Genomic DNA, 14,028 nt, shown 5'->3' with positions numbered 1-14,028 from the left:
CCTAAATTTAGCCATAGTTTGAATTAATAACGAGATGGGCGTCTATTTTAAAGTCTCCGGTAATGCGAGCCTTATAAGAAATAAATCAAACCAAATCCAGATGCCTCACAGTGTTATTTTCGCAACTAAGGCCGAATAATAGCCAAAAATAGATGGGAGCGTAATCTAAGGAAATGTTCCTGGCCGACGGAGGAAAATAATTCCAAACATATCTTAGAACAGGCGCCTCGTTTTCCTATTTTTCTCATCCAAAAATAAATACCTGCTCGCATTTTGAGGAATGTTACCTTGTGTTTTCAGGCAAAAATCGCTCAAAAATAATCTCACTCATAATAATCGATAATGAAGGAGGATTTAGTGGTAAGTATAGTTACAATTGCACCCTACTGATGTTTTAAAGGCCAGTTCAAGGATATTAGAAGCTAAATATACTTGTAATCACCTCCTCGCACTTCTGCTTTCCTGATATATGTTGTTAAATTTCGAATGCGAATTTAGCAAATTTATTTGGCCGAAAAATTAATTGGAGCCAAATTTACCTCGTCGCACTTCTGTGTTCCTGATAAAAAAAAAATGTTAAATTTCAAATGGGAATGCAGCAAATTTATTTGGTCGAAAAACTGAATGGAGCCAAATGTACCTCGTCACACTTTTGTGTTTCTGATACAAAATGTTAAATTTCATATGTAAAAGTAGCAAATTTAGTTTGTGAAGGAACTATTCTGCACTAAATATACTTCCTCGCACTTCTACTTTCCTGATGAATTATGTTAAATTTTTAGTAAGAATTTGGTCTTCAGTGAATCAGTAACAATTGAGACATTTAGAATTGTACCATATTGGTGTTTCAAAAACCAGTCCTATTCGCTACTGGTTTTTTGATTGATTTGAACTATATGTTTTGCAATAAATAAAACAACATATACTCGATTATTATAGTTTTATTACTATTTAAACGATTTAAATATGATGACATATAATATATAATGATATATAATAATAGTAACTTCGGTTGGTTCGACGTGGATCTGAAAAAAAAGAAAACAATTAGATTTTTATGTAAATTAAGAAAAGTATATTGGATATGAGAAGGTAAATCAGCCTTTAAGTAAATGCCCTAGCTTATATTACAATATGGGTATCTTGCAAGAGAGGGCACATCTACACTGTCTAAATATGTCAAAATAAAACTGTCATTCAGTGTTTGACATGTTCAAGTTGAAATCTACGAAATCGCTCCTGACTGTCAAAGAACGAACGTCGACATTGAAACGTCGAACAGTAGTAAAGCAGAAAAAGAGAAGCGAACAAGGCCATGTTTTAAGTTTCTCATAACAACGACACTGGTTAGGACATGTATTTTGTTGGCACATTGTGAAGTCTTTGCATCTTACAGCATTTAGTAGTGTGAACTTGCGGCACAGGGATTCCAAGAAATTTCAAAAAGTAACAAACTATGGATGAGGATAAGTCCTTGAAGGCTTTGAGAAAGACTCAAAGGGCTTAACCTTTGAACCTCCCATTTTCACAAGTGTCGGTCTTTCATCGCTCCTCGCAAGTTTAAAGAAATTCCAACGTTTTCAATAACAAAAATTTTTTTTTGGTCCTATTGACAACAGTCAGTCATGAAAAATGTTTATTGAACGAATTGAGGATACGTAATAATATAATATAATTAAATGGTATTAATATTAAAACCGGAAATAACAATATGCGATGTGCAGCACAGTTCCACGTAGATATTTGTGTCACGGGTCGATCGAGGATCGTTTTCAGTCATTTTGCGTACCGATGATTAGGCGAATCGTGCCAATAACTGAGAACCGCTTGGGAGGAATTTCAATGTCTTTCAAAACACCATTAATATTCTTCGTCCGGTAGTGCGCCTCTGATTCATTGCCTCATTGTCCAATAAATTTTATTTTAATTTTTGCAACCAGCAGATTTGCAATTAAGTTTGTTTATTGACGAAATTGCGCTTCGCTTTGTCATTTATTAAGGTTTCAGGACGTGCAGGTATCACTCGAAACGATCACACTTTCGCAGATATTTGAATCATCCTCAGGACATTTTTCTTCTCTTAATCACTTGCATGCAAATTAACCATTTGAAATTATCGTCTTGTATACATTAATATCTTGTATTGACCGAGTGTCGATTCGAAGGTGTCAGGGAAGAAGCAAAAACCGCCTTTAAAATGTTGAAGCACGCCTATGACTAGTGCGTTATTAAGCAACCTCAGTGCATTACCCAAAAATGGGAGCTTCAGTGAGAGGGATTTCAAAACTCTTTCAGGAGTATTTTCTATGTTCTAGAAAGTGCTGTTTGGCGTCACTCCCACTCATTACGCAAAACTACGCATTTTACAATTGGTTAGATAAATAATCTTATCTTAGAGAAATCATTTTATTGATACAATATACAATAGGGCTGTGCCTCATTGGTCACAGATCTGACGATGCATAAATTCGCAATTACTTCCTTAAAATGTCCTGAATCTCTTGAAAGTTTTTCCCTTTCGTTTCGGGCAAAAACACTAGACAGAACATCGATCCCAACACCATGAGAACCGCGAAGCTCCAGAAGGTCCAGCCCATGCCGATGCTGGCCACCATGTAAGGAAAGCATATTGTCACTATAAAAGCCACGAGGAAGTTGCTCACGGACGTTATGGGGCTGGCGATTCCTTTGACACTGGAATGGAAAATCTCCCCTGTGACGATCCACGGAACTACCCCTAGGGCGAAATTGAAAGCTACCATGAAGAGAATCACACTGCTCAGGGGTAGCCAGGAGATTTTTGAAACATCCTTATTTCCTTCCAATTGGAAAAAGTAGAAGCCCAAGGAGAAAAGAGAGATTGACTCTATGATGCAAGAGGTGGTGATCAATACTTTTCGACCAATTTTGTCTATCAGAAACGAGCTGGTAATGATCGACATAGTGGAGAACACTGAGAAGAGCATTGGAGAATATTCGGGAGGAATGGAGTTCCCCGCCACTTTAAAGATGGTCTCTGCGTAGCTGCACACCGCAATGATGCCAGAAAAATTCTGGCAGGCCATCAAAGCCACGCTAAACAACAATCCCTTACGTAGCGCCTTATCCTTCACGAAATCTCTTAAGCGCACTTTATCTTTACTCCCAACCACAACCGTCTCCTTTATGAACTCAAATTCTTTCTCCACATCTGCGCTTTGCCTCAGTGTTTCCAAATTTCTCTTCGCGAGATCATACCTCAGCTTCGAAACTAAGTCATAAGGGCTGTGCGGCATAAAACTGAACGTGAGATAAAACAATGCGACCGGGACCAGATTGATCAGGCTAAAGTGCTGCATGGTCAAGTACGGGCCTGCGACGTACGCCAGGAGGCTTCCCAAGTTCGAGGTGATTCCGCAGATGCTCCCCAGAAATCCGCGATTTTTGTCCTCGGATATTTCCGCTATGTAACTCCCTAGCACGGCCCACGCGGCCCCGGTGCCGAGCCCCATTAAAGCTCTTGCAAACATGAAAATCCAGGCGCGATCCGCCCAACACAAGACCACGTGAGAGACCCCCAGGGGGGCCATGGACGCCAGCAATATATGTTTCTTGGTGTAGTACCTCAGCCCTACGACCGAGAAAAAAGGGCCTAGAATCAGGGCTACGGTCATCGAGGAAACTATCCAAGCGGATTCCGTGATGGTAACGGCCGTCCCTATGGGGTTGACGCCGGGGTCTGCCGAAGTTAGTTTGGGCAAAATGGGCGACGTCCAGACGAAGCAAATGCCCGTCTCGAAGGCGATTATACAAGCTGAAACGGGAAAATTCTGTAGAATATTTAGTGCTGATTAGCCGAAGTACTGGCTACTTTATCTGGGAGATAAGTTCTCACGATAAAGTTGCCCGGACTTTAGACGGGATATCTACCAGAGAACGCTGCCAAATGGGCGAAGTATCGCTTCTTCAGTTGGAACATCTTGTGGCTGTACAGAGGCGGACGGAGTGGCACAATTTATAGGATTGGAAGATTTTTTTAACGAAAATTGCCACGTCAAGTTTAAACATTTTAATCTGTTTGCTATTCGTCATAAGAGCGAGAAAACTGAGAAAACGTTGAAGTGATGCCGCGGCTCGGCCGCACTTGGCGTTGATTTTTTTTTTCTATTTTCCTTTTGAAGTTTCCCGGCAAAAGTGAGGAAGTTTCATCCGCGGAACATCTAGTTCCCTTATCAAGCCGCAAATGCGTAATTTGGGCTTTAACTTAGCATTTCAGCAGTCAAGGAGTATACCATTTCCCAACGTTATTTTAAGGCAAACAACTGTAAGTCGGATAATTTACTGTGTCCCATTATGTTTGTCCTCTTCACCTCCGAAAGGTTATCGCGTGCTTCGAGCAGGATTTTCGTATCAGCACATGTGGCAGGACAATAGCAGGATTATGATTTTGACAAGTTGATTCCGACGTTAAGTACTATCACGATTCTAGCACCGATTTAACTTAACAATTTGTTCCTCGTGTCGTACCTACGCGAGCTCTTAATCGGGGCATTTTAGTTGGCGTGAAAAATGAACGACGGTTAAATTTGGATTTTTCTATGTATCTCCGGAACGGGCAGAGCTGCGCCAATTTCGACGGTGTCAATCGACCTCTCGGGAGAAACCTGACGAAACGAGCGCAAACTCGGTGAGTCTAGCTGGTAAAGTAGCACCGCTATTAGGTTTTCGAGATATTCACAAAACGGTTAGAGCAGGCAACGATTTTGACAAGTCCAATCGACTTCTGGGGAACATCACGATTGCGATGTGCAACTGCAAAATTTCGCAGTTCCGAAAGGGGACGGCCCGAAATCGGGACCTCCAGTGGCGCGCGAAGCGGCATAGTCTTTTTTTCTCTCTCTTTTTTTTTTTTGTGGAAAAATGCGGTTCCGGCAAGGCAGAAAATTTGCATCTGGCAAGAGCTCCCGCGGCCCTTCTGGCGGATAGTCCAGGGTCAGATCCCTCAGCGTCAATCGAAGAATTCGATCTTGATGGCGTATAAAGTATCGACTTAACTATGGCAATTAAAAGTATAACCCATACGTGCGTATGTGTTAATTACCTGAAATTGCTCCTTCGGAATGTTGTCACCACGGCAGACATTTTTATGTCAGCATTGAACTGAAACGGAGTTCCAATAAATAAATTGATCTTAAGTGTTACACGGAAATTTGCGTGCGGTTCAATGCTGCACAGGTGCTCTATACCCGAGTTCCATTGTTTATAGCCGTTTCATTGAACAAGTTTCTAAAACGAATAATAGTTCCTATTAAAGATAATAAATACAAGGTAAAAAACGATCTGCTGCGATCCTGTTTAAGCGGTTTCACATGCCATCGCAGATAATCGCTAAAGATCGCGATCTCGTTGCCGTTTCGCAACGATCGGAGGTGTCGTGCGTCACCTTAAACTGCTTTAACTTTGACCCTATTCCGAGAAATATCTCGTCCCCGAGGGTCCTTTGTGATTTGAAAAACGGCCTAGATCGCAATTTTCACAGGGGAACCGCTTCGACGAGCCAAATTAAACAAAAAAAAAAACAAAAAAAAAACAAAAAAATTAAAATTGCCGGACATCGGACGGATGCGGTACGCCAATGACTTTTAGGGCGGCCCAGGTGCCGCAGAGTTTACGAAAATTGCGCACTTGACCACAGTAAAAACGGGTCGGTCCAGGTTGCTTCGGATTAACTGCATGCCAGGAGCAGCTTTGCAAAAATCGAAATATTTTTCAAAATTACACCGCGAGCCGTGGCAGACGCAAATTCGGCCCACTGGGTGCCCCTAGACCCGCCACCAAGATTTATCTAGTGGTTTCCAGGCATCGGCTTAATTACTAAAGTGGCTTATCAAAAAGAGAAACCGCATAAGGCACATCAACCTTTTACGTGTAAAAATGCGTCTGGCGAGGCCCCCAATATGGGCGGCTCCCGCGGCCGCCCTATTTGGCGAAGGCTGCCGGAAACGGCTACCTTATCGGTAATTCCTGTGACCACCGTCACCGACAACAATAATTATCAAATGTCGGTCATCTCCGCGTAATATCGGGCCAATTATAATTAATTATTCGCGGCTGAAAAAGCGGCCCAATCTCTGGAAGAATGACGAGGCACGCCAGGAACTGGCAGGGCTGGTTCTGCGAGGGAGAAAAAGGTGAATAAAATCGGTTTAATCATGGGAAAATTCGTATTGTCGGAATCGATGAGGGAATTATTCATTAAGTCGCATTGTTGCTCATGTTTTCCGTGAGAAAGCACTGATAAAAAGGACGCATTTTCCCTATCTGAAGTGCGCTGCAACTTTGTATTGCGATGCAAGTAGAAGTTGCTCTCTTCGGTCGAATTTCGCTCGAATTATTCTTAGCGAGTCGTTACCGCGCCGGGGGCGAATTCAAATTCAAAATACTTGCCGCGCGCCCAAGCGCCTCTATCGGCCCCGGTCGGTACTATATGCTACGATGATGAGTCACGTACAGTGTATGCCAAAAGTGTTGCGACGCACTTCCACAAACTTCGTATTTTTTTTCTTTTTTTTTTTTTCAAAAAGCGCTCAAGCACCTATAATTTTCGCTTTGAAAGACGTTTAGTGCATCATTTTCGACATCGAAATTGTTCGCCCTCGCTAACTTTCCATTATCAAATGGAGCTCATCGTAGCACAAGCTCGTCGTAGCACACCAAGCGAAAGGCAATTCAATGGGGGACATAACGGCACGCTCAGAATTAAAACTGTATCTACGGTTTCCTTGGAAAGGAATGTTAACAAATACGAAATAAAGGAACTTACTATTGTATCAAACAGAATTGAAGTTCGTTTAGTAAACGCTCAAATTGGGCTCCGGTAACAATTTGGCAATGACTCAGTCGTTTCTCGAACTCTTTCGTGCAATTATCCGGCGTTGCTTCTGTTATTAATTTTAATTCTGTTCGTATTCCAAGACGTAAATCGTCTAAATTTCGCGGTCTGTTTGTGTAAAACGAGCCGGACTGTACGGGGTTCTTGCCGATAGATAAACGAACGTTTAGTGCTCTATCGCCACCAGTTGCTGTTCGACATCTTCCACGTTCGCGAGCAGCTCTCGCACTTCCCGTTTATGGATTTTTCTTTTACCAAGCCGAAAACTGCACTTCTGTCAGCAAGTCGGTTTGGATATTCCTCATCAAGCGACTCACCTCTTGGTCAGGCTCCTCTTCGACCTGCTTGCCCTGAAACAGATTAAAATTCCAATTAATTTCTCCCCAAAGAAACGATCAGTTTTTCGATATTCCGATCGTGGGAGATGCGCAATGACTGACTAGCCACGAGGCCTATCGAAACGTAAAAAAAAATTGTTTACGTTGAAGGCGATTTGGTATTTGCCATTTTTTCACTGCGTTAATATAAGACCGAATCTACTTAGTTTTTGTCTTTATTAGAGATTCGTTTTTTTCTTTTTTTAACTGTGAATCAATTTTTGGTTCCGGCCACACCGTCGAATCACGCCGTTCGTTTGAGGCGCTGCGCCGGGTGCCGCTCCATTTGGAGATGAAAAGTTTGCAGGGGTGTCCGGAGAGGGGCGAAAATTTTCAACATCGAAAAAACGCATCAAATCCCCTTTTGAAAATGAAGTTGTACGCGTCCGAGCACCTTTGCAAATATCGCGTTCACGAATGTCACAAACGCGTCGCAATACTTTTGACAAGCGCTGTACGCCGCACCTTGTTGCTGCATCTGCAACCCAATACCGAACGGACGCCATCGGAAAATTGATGGTTCGCACCCAAATAAAACTTCCCGTAATTTTCACGTCACGCTTAATCCTCAATTAATTAAACCGGGAAATTCGGGCACTTTTCCGGGTGACGCGCGCATAAAAACAAAAATCAGAAGTATTAGTCAAGAAGACCGTGACGTCAGTGATCGCCGCAGGACAGGGTCCGATTCGGGGCGATTTTCTCCGCAGTTTAAGGTTAAAGAGGGCTCGTCGGAGCGACGAACTTCGGCCATTTTTGCCGCTCCCGCAAGATTTGGGGGAGGAAAATTTTCAAATCCGAACACGGGGGGGATTTTCTCGAATTTGGTCATCATCAAAGCGAAGAATCTCAGCGACGATCCCCCGCCGGGCACCGCATACATCGGCCAATATTTCCCGCTAATGTGGGCAATATAACCAAGAAACGCGAGATCCATCAAACGAGCCCAACGAGACGAAATTTGCCACCCCCCGTCACGGAGCCCCACCGTCTATGGGCCCCATAAATCGAACGACGCAAATATCTTTCAAAGACCTTTCAGGCAATTGCCGACCGTTTACAGTAAATTATTGGATTAATTACATGTGTGCACAACGCCCATATATTTGGTTTTTTCTTCTGCGAGCGGTTTACGGCTGCACTGTGACCTTACCCATCTGACCGTGGTGTGGCTTCCCTTTTTACCATGGCCCAGGAATCTGGCTGAGTAACGGCCGCACCATTCATCTCGCGGCATTTTTCTCCCTTTCCTGCTGCTCTTGCTGTATGTATATCTTTCCATTTCTCGGTGCAGGTGCCAATTGAATTGACCTTAAAGCCGGGGATTTCGTGATTTACTGCTAGATAGGTTGCCGCAGTGAATTATCTTCGGGTGAGAAGGAGTAAATTGGAGTTTCGGGGAGGAATTCGGAGGGGGTATCACGCCACCAGATGCGAAATGTGTATCGCGTCTCTTTTACTTCCCGAGACCTTTTTTTAACGATCGTTTCTCCGGCGCCCTTAAGGTTCTCAGGAAACACTCGGAACCGATACATATATATATATATATATATTTTTTTTTCCATATCAACTCGCATCGCGGTAAACCCGCAAGATTAGCCCTACCGATTCTGCAAATTACGGCCGTTCCTCCGATTACTGTTAACCGTGACGGTCATATACTGGGTCGCCATTTTTGCTGACCCATCAAAGCGCGCCGCGGTCACTGCATCTCCGATAGATTATGACCGGAGTCAGAAAATAATTTGCAGGAATGCAAAAGGGTGTTTAGGAGATAAATTCTTACAATGCGACTTGAAAATATCGGAGATAAGGTGGTGTCGGGCCCCGACGTGTAATATTGTAGCATTCCTGCTAATCTCGTGTCGAGTGGAGATCGAGAAAGAAAGGGGATATTTACTATGTGTCAGCACTCCTAAATGCCCATTTGTAAGCAAGTCTTGAGAAGAAAATTTGTTGCTGGTCGAGCATGCGAAGCAGCCAACTTCCTGGTGCTCAACTTTCTTATTTCTGTAAATCCCCTTTTGCATGTTTGTTAAATCTAAAGCGGCGAATTTCTGCATTGACGTCTGCGTTAAGTTTGAGAGTTCTTTTTTGCGAAAAACCGCTCGAAAACTCTTTCGCCTCAAAACCGCAACTCCCGAGGTGAAATAGTCCCCGCGACCGCGCCACTGCCTTTCGTTTAGATTTTAACTGTGGTCCACGTGGAGCTTTGGCGCACGGGCAGGCGGACGTCCCTGGATTTCCGTTGCGAAATCCAGTTGGAATCTTAACGCAGTCATTCGATTTGGTGCCCGTCTTGGACACTATCCATTTCCACACTGGGCGAACGTTTTTCTCCCAGAAATACACAAAAAATAGACACTTCTCTTTCCTATATATGTATATAATGTAGGTGTTGCAATATGTGTTGTCCTTATGTAAACAAAAGGCCCCTCTGATGGATAACTATTGCGGGATTCGGACATTTAAATCTTCATTTCAAGTGCGTTTTGCGAGAGGGATACGACGATTTCTGCGATTTCGGAACTCTTAAGTGATTCGGTGATTGGTCCTCGTTACTGTCGCTATTCCTTTGCTTTTTCAGCAGATTCGCGGATTGCACCCTTTGCTGCAAAATCTGAAAAAAAAACCTCACCCTGATAAAAAAAAAACCAAAACGTTCAAAACTCCCACTTGTTGCCGCCTAATGTCCGCCTCCTCCAACTTCTCCTGCAGCTTCTCCAACGTCACTACACCCTTACTATCATTATCCTGATGCAACTCTAATAATCGCTTTGGAGGTTCTCCTCCAGGGTCATCAAAGGTGATTTCAAACGACATCCCATGCTCTATTATGAAGCAACCAACGGGTCGTTTAAGAGGGGAGGGGAGGCGGGCGACAATTAGGTACGAACCTGCTTTTTGAACGTTATTCACAGTGGCGCTCCCAATTTTGCCTGGTTCCAAATCTCGATGCGCCAAATCAATGGGCACAACTGCCATATTTTTGGCGGCATTGCAGCCCATCTTATGGTGAAACGGTCACAGGAACAGCATTGAAATATCTACAGTAATGATGGGCGGGTTATCGATCGTGCATCGTGTGAAACACACGTCGTCTTTTCCATATGGGCCTTGATATGATAAGGTTTCTTAGAAAAATGCGAGCTTATGCTTTTGTGCGCAGGAATGGTTCGAAGGGCAATTCCAAGATTACTGTGAAGTTTTCAGCATTTTAAAGTCCAGACTCTCAATCCTGGAAGAGTAGGAAATTGGCAAAAGTGTCTAATTGCTGTTCGAAATCAAGGAACTCTTACCTCTTGTTGACGGAGAAAACGGTATAAATTTGACTATAAATTTTCTTTTCAGAACTAAAATTTCAAAACCCCGAGCCAGCTGCAATTTCCCTCGAACTAACTTTAGGGCGAACCATCACTGACTTGCGCCCTTTTACCGTGGATTTCCACAAATTGTTAACCATACATATACAGCATAACAATGCGGACATGGGACCATTGTTATAATGGGAAATAAATTGATTTTCTGTAATGTTTGATTAGGGACACCGCACGAAATGCAATTGATTTGATTACCAGGAATGGGGTCAACTTCAATCCAAATTAAGAATTTTTCTGTGTTATTTCTTATAAGTATTTGAACGAAAATAACGCATTTGATGCTAAATATAAATCCAAAATTGCATTGGATTTTTATTTTTGTCCGGGACATTTGCCAAGAACCTCCAGCAGGCCTATTCGCGTTGTAAAACACCTATACATCTCAGCCTTTTTCTGCCCATAACCCATTACGTTTTCTTTCCCAAGCAATGAAGAATAAAACGTTGCCCCATTATTTATATTTTATTATTATGTTTCGAGGCGTTCGATGATTTGTCGATTTCGTTCTTCATTGATTTGATTAATACCTCATCGATGTAGTAATTCAATGTTACAGGTTTTTGTCTTTTTTTTTTTATCGCAAATTAATGAGCCAAATCGGGTTTTTAGGAGAATTCCTTTTTTGCTCAATCCGCTTTCCAAAAGAGCTTGAAATAATAAGCGCAAAAACTGACATGTGACAATACCCGAATGGGACATTTGACCGTAATTAACACCGCAAAAGGGACGATATATTTCCTCGTTTTCGCTCGCAGCCATTTTGGGAACCTGCGTAAATTAATAACGAAAAGTCCTAACCGAAGCGAATTAATTCTTTACATATACGACAATATATAGAAAAAAATAATTTCCATTAAAAAAAAATTGTCCGTTGAAATTTACAGCTTGGACCGCTGTCAGCTGGTGTTCGTGAGCCTTGCGACCCTCAATGTTCGACGGGTCTCACAGCAAAGAAACACAAAAAAAAACTACTCCGGAATCTCGCATCAACTCCTCTGGTTCGAACCCGACTTCAGTTAAAACCACCAAAAGATTTGTAAATTTTACAGATTAAGTTTTTAGCTAAAACGGCGCAACCATGACTCTTGGTGAACTTGGCATAAATTTAAGTAACGAAAGTTTTTCTGTGACTCTCTTTTTCACTCAACGTTTTCGTCAATCAATCAATGCATGAGCCTGGTATACAATGATGTTACTTAATACATCTTTTTATTCAGAAAATAATACTTCGAGAATAAATTTGGAAAGTAGTTGACCTAATCATAACTTAACAAAACAACACAATGTTTCTGCATAGTATGATGAAGGAAGGTTACGTCTCTACCGACCGGGGACCTATGGCAAGACCTCGTTTGTGGAATCTCCTACTCGATTTGTTGAATTATTAAAATTACACAGGAAATGAAACTGTAGTAGTTTATTATACACCGTGTATTTGATTTCAATAAATCAAAAGAATTATTATATCGAGATTCCTTTATGTTCATTATTTCATATTTACAAAGATAAATACAGGAATGGAAATCCCTTTAAATCAAATAGATACCCTTAAGAGTAATCTACAAAACATTCCAAGACTAGATTATTATACTTAATTATTAATAGTCGTTTTAGTGGTTCGTCTGTGATAACACTATGCAGTGAAGATAAGTTTATCTAGAAGATAACTTTCATGAACTGGCATGTATCTTCGTTGTGTCTAAGGGAGTTAACCTGACAAAATTATCTGGATCTTGATATTTCGGCACGTATGTTTTTAGTGAATGTTTAAAAACGCGACTAAAACGAACGAACAAAAGAACTCAATAATAAAATCAGTTCCTCCAGATCCATTTCCGTGAAATATCCCTCTGTTTGGTTATAAAGCAAATTATTCCAGTCTGAATCTACGTTACCATACTTTCCTACCTTAATATAGTCACAATACTTGGTATAAAATCGAACAATCTACGTGAAAACCCTATATACAAAACTACTAACAACAAGACGATCTGGCAGGTTCGGCTTCAGGTAAATGATAATCTAGATTGTTGGGTCTACAAAAACCTGTTTTGATGCCATCCCAGCCATCTTCGACCTAAAATTTAATCGCCTATTTAATCCTGATTTTCCTAAACCGACTGGAGAGCAAAGTGCATTATTTTGATTAATAAAAATATTTTTATATTAATTTTTTTTGAATTGGGTGACGACGTATGTTCCATTATGGACTCGAGTCACTACTCTATCAATTATTGCAATAAACAACACAATATTATGCAATTTGCCCCTCAGAGCATCTCTGAATTCTAAGCCCACCTTATATTCCCCAGTTTTTATTCTGTTATAAACCACTTGTGTAACTGCCCTGAAAGCATCCTCTACATTCAATCCACTTTTCGCCGAACTTTCAATGAAAAATAGACCATGATTATCAGCAAATGATTTTGCTTCTTCTTTTGATACCTAGGCATTTATGAGTAGCAAAAATACAATTACTTAAAAGTCATTGTTCTACTTCTCTTTGGCCTCCGTTGCTGATCAGATCAGCCTTGCAGCCCACTAGGGCGAAAACCGGTCTATGAGGCTCAATGTGGTGCCGGGCCTCGCTCATCCATTGGGGGATGTGTTCGAAACTAGATCTGAGAAGTTGTTTATCTGTCACTCTCAGGAGATACAAAACTTTACAGTACGTGCAATATTCCAGCTTTGCAATGAAACCAGGTTTTACGTGCGTCATTTCATTACCTGTTGCAAATGTCATACACCAACAAAGCTCCAACAGAATTACGATAGTACGACTTTGTAATTGAGCGAAACCTCTCCTGCCCTGCAGTATCCCACAACTGGAGTTTTATACGAGTCCCATCTTTTACTTCGATCAATCGAGCAAAAAAGTCCACCCCAACAGTAGGGTCGGAAACCTTCAATAAAAATTCTGAGACTGCTCCTTTCTCATTCCTCACTGATAAGTAGCTTTTCAACGTACCTCCGCAAACTTTCCATCGGTGAAGTACTTCAACAAAGAACTTTTTCCCACTGTGCTGTCGCCTATTAAAATTAGGCGAAATTGGTAGTCGAATATCGGCTCGACCATCTTAAACCATTGACCCTCGTAATTGTCGCAGTTAAATCTTGACGATTCCACAAGTTTAGAGCAATTTATAGGTGTTTAAAGGCAAATTTATGAAACATTTTTCCTGGGACTTGTATTATTTATAAATTGTATTTGTAATGTTATTATTTCACGAGTTTAAGTGTCAAAAGCGCCATACAATGACTTACGTCATATGTGAGTGAAGTATACCCATGTCATTTCATATCGTTCGTTTCTATTGCAGGAACAAAGATGAAGAAAATCGCGTACATCGAAAGACGTGGCGACATCTTTGGTTATATATCGAAAACAACCTTGATGACG

The 14,028-nt window shown here is 41.5% G+C and overlaps 3 protein-coding genes and 1 long non-coding RNA gene across 7 annotated transcripts in view; all 4 read right to left on the bottom strand.

Moving 5' to 3' along the window:
* Positions 1 to 925: 925 nt before the first annotated feature.
* On the bottom strand, positions 926 to 4,134 carry LOC136345837 (facilitated trehalose transporter Tret1-like). The gene is made up of 3 exons (XM_066294476.1): positions 3,910 to 4,134; positions 1,395 to 3,793; positions 926 to 1,028 (listed from the first exon to the last, which is right to left on the bottom strand). The coding sequence occupies exons 1-2, from the start codon at positions 3,956 to 3,958 to the stop codon at positions 2,475 to 2,477; spliced, it is 1,368 nt and encodes a 455-aa protein (XP_066150573.1). The 5' UTR covers positions 3,959 to 4,134; the 3' UTR covers positions 926 to 1,028; positions 1,395 to 2,474.
* Positions 4,135 to 4,659: 525 nt separating this feature from the next.
* Positions 4,660 to 14,028, bottom strand: part of LOC136345864 (uncharacterized) — a 63,607-nt gene continuing 54,238 nt past the window's right edge. For all 3 annotated transcript variants that reach the window (XR_010733216.1, XR_010733217.1, XR_010733215.1), the window contains one exon: positions 4,660 to 7,221. This is a non-coding gene — a long non-coding RNA (uncharacterized lncRNA). The remainder of the gene's footprint in view (positions 7,222 to 14,028) is intronic.
* On the bottom strand, positions 9,630 to 11,433 carry LOC136345860 (uncharacterized). 2 transcript variants are annotated; one of them, XM_066294521.1, is made up of 5 exons: positions 10,824 to 10,839; positions 10,548 to 10,773; positions 10,146 to 10,486; positions 9,925 to 10,079; positions 9,630 to 9,868 (listed from the first exon to the last, which is right to left on the bottom strand). In XM_066294521.1, the coding sequence occupies exons 3-5, from the start codon at positions 10,255 to 10,257 to the stop codon at positions 9,725 to 9,727; spliced, it is 411 nt and encodes a 136-aa protein (XP_066150618.1). In that variant the 5' UTR covers positions 10,258 to 10,486; positions 10,548 to 10,773; positions 10,824 to 10,839; the 3' UTR covers positions 9,630 to 9,724. The 2 variants fall into 2 exon arrangements, with proteins under 2 accessions (XP_066150618.1, XP_066150617.1); XM_066294520.1 differs by having other exon boundaries at positions 10,548 to 11,433.
* Positions 12,087 to 13,883, bottom strand: Rab39 (RAS oncogene family member Rab39). Its single transcript, XM_066294506.1, has 5 exons — positions 13,597 to 13,883; positions 13,356 to 13,531; positions 13,126 to 13,249; positions 12,927 to 13,073; positions 12,087 to 12,705 (listed from the first exon to the last, which is right to left on the bottom strand). Exons 1-5 carry the CDS (start codon positions 13,702 to 13,704, stop codon positions 12,604 to 12,606), a joined length of 657 nt encoding a protein of 218 aa, XP_066150603.1. The 5' UTR covers positions 13,705 to 13,883; the 3' UTR covers positions 12,087 to 12,603.

This window comes from Euwallacea fornicatus, chromosome 21, assembly GCF_040115645.1.
Source record: "Euwallacea fornicatus isolate EFF26 chromosome 21, ASM4011564v1, whole genome shotgun sequence".
Lineage (NCBI taxonomy): Eukaryota > Metazoa > Arthropoda > Insecta > Coleoptera > Curculionidae > Euwallacea > Euwallacea fornicatus.
Note: the sequence above shows the minus strand (reverse complement) of the source record. Positions and strands in the feature narration are given on the sequence as shown.

What these genes read in the sequence shown, in the direction of transcription:
- Rab39 (XM_066294506.1), bottom strand. Translation starts at nt 13,704, where the DNA reads ATGGTCGAGCCGATATTCGACTACCAATTTCGCCTAATTTTAATAGGC. An exon ending in CCGATGGAAAGTTTGCGGAG is followed by an intron (nt 13,532 to 13,596) that starts GTACGTTGAAAA and finishes TTTTTATTGAAG; the next exon opens with GTTTCCGACCCTACTGTTGG. An exon ending in TAAAAACTGGGGAATATAAG is followed by an intron (nt 12,706 to 12,926) that starts GTGGGCTTAGAA and finishes ATTAAATTTTAG; the next exon opens with GTCGAAGATGGCTGGGATGG.
- LOC136345860 (XM_066294520.1), bottom strand. Translation starts at nt 10,257, where the DNA reads ATGGGCTGCAATGCCGCCAAAAATATGGCAGTTGTGCCCATTGATTTG. An exon ending in GAATAACGTTCAAAAAGCAG is followed by an intron (nt 10,080 to 10,145) that starts GTTCGTACCTAA and finishes GCTTCATAATAG; the next exon opens with AGCATGGGATGTCGTTTGAA. An exon ending in CGGACATTAGGCGGCAACAA is followed by an intron (nt 9,869 to 9,924) that starts GTGGGAGTTTTG and finishes TTTTTTTTTCAG; the next exon opens with ATTTTGCAGCAAAGGGTGCA.
- LOC136345837 (XM_066294476.1), bottom strand. Translation starts at nt 3,958, where the DNA reads ATGTTCCAACTGAAGAAGCGATACTTCGCCCATTTGGCAGCGTTCTCT. An exon ending in CCATTTGGCAGCGTTCTCTG is followed by an intron (nt 3,794 to 3,909) that starts GTAGATATCCCG and finishes TTCCCGTTTCAG; the next exon opens with CTTGTATAATCGCCTTCGAG.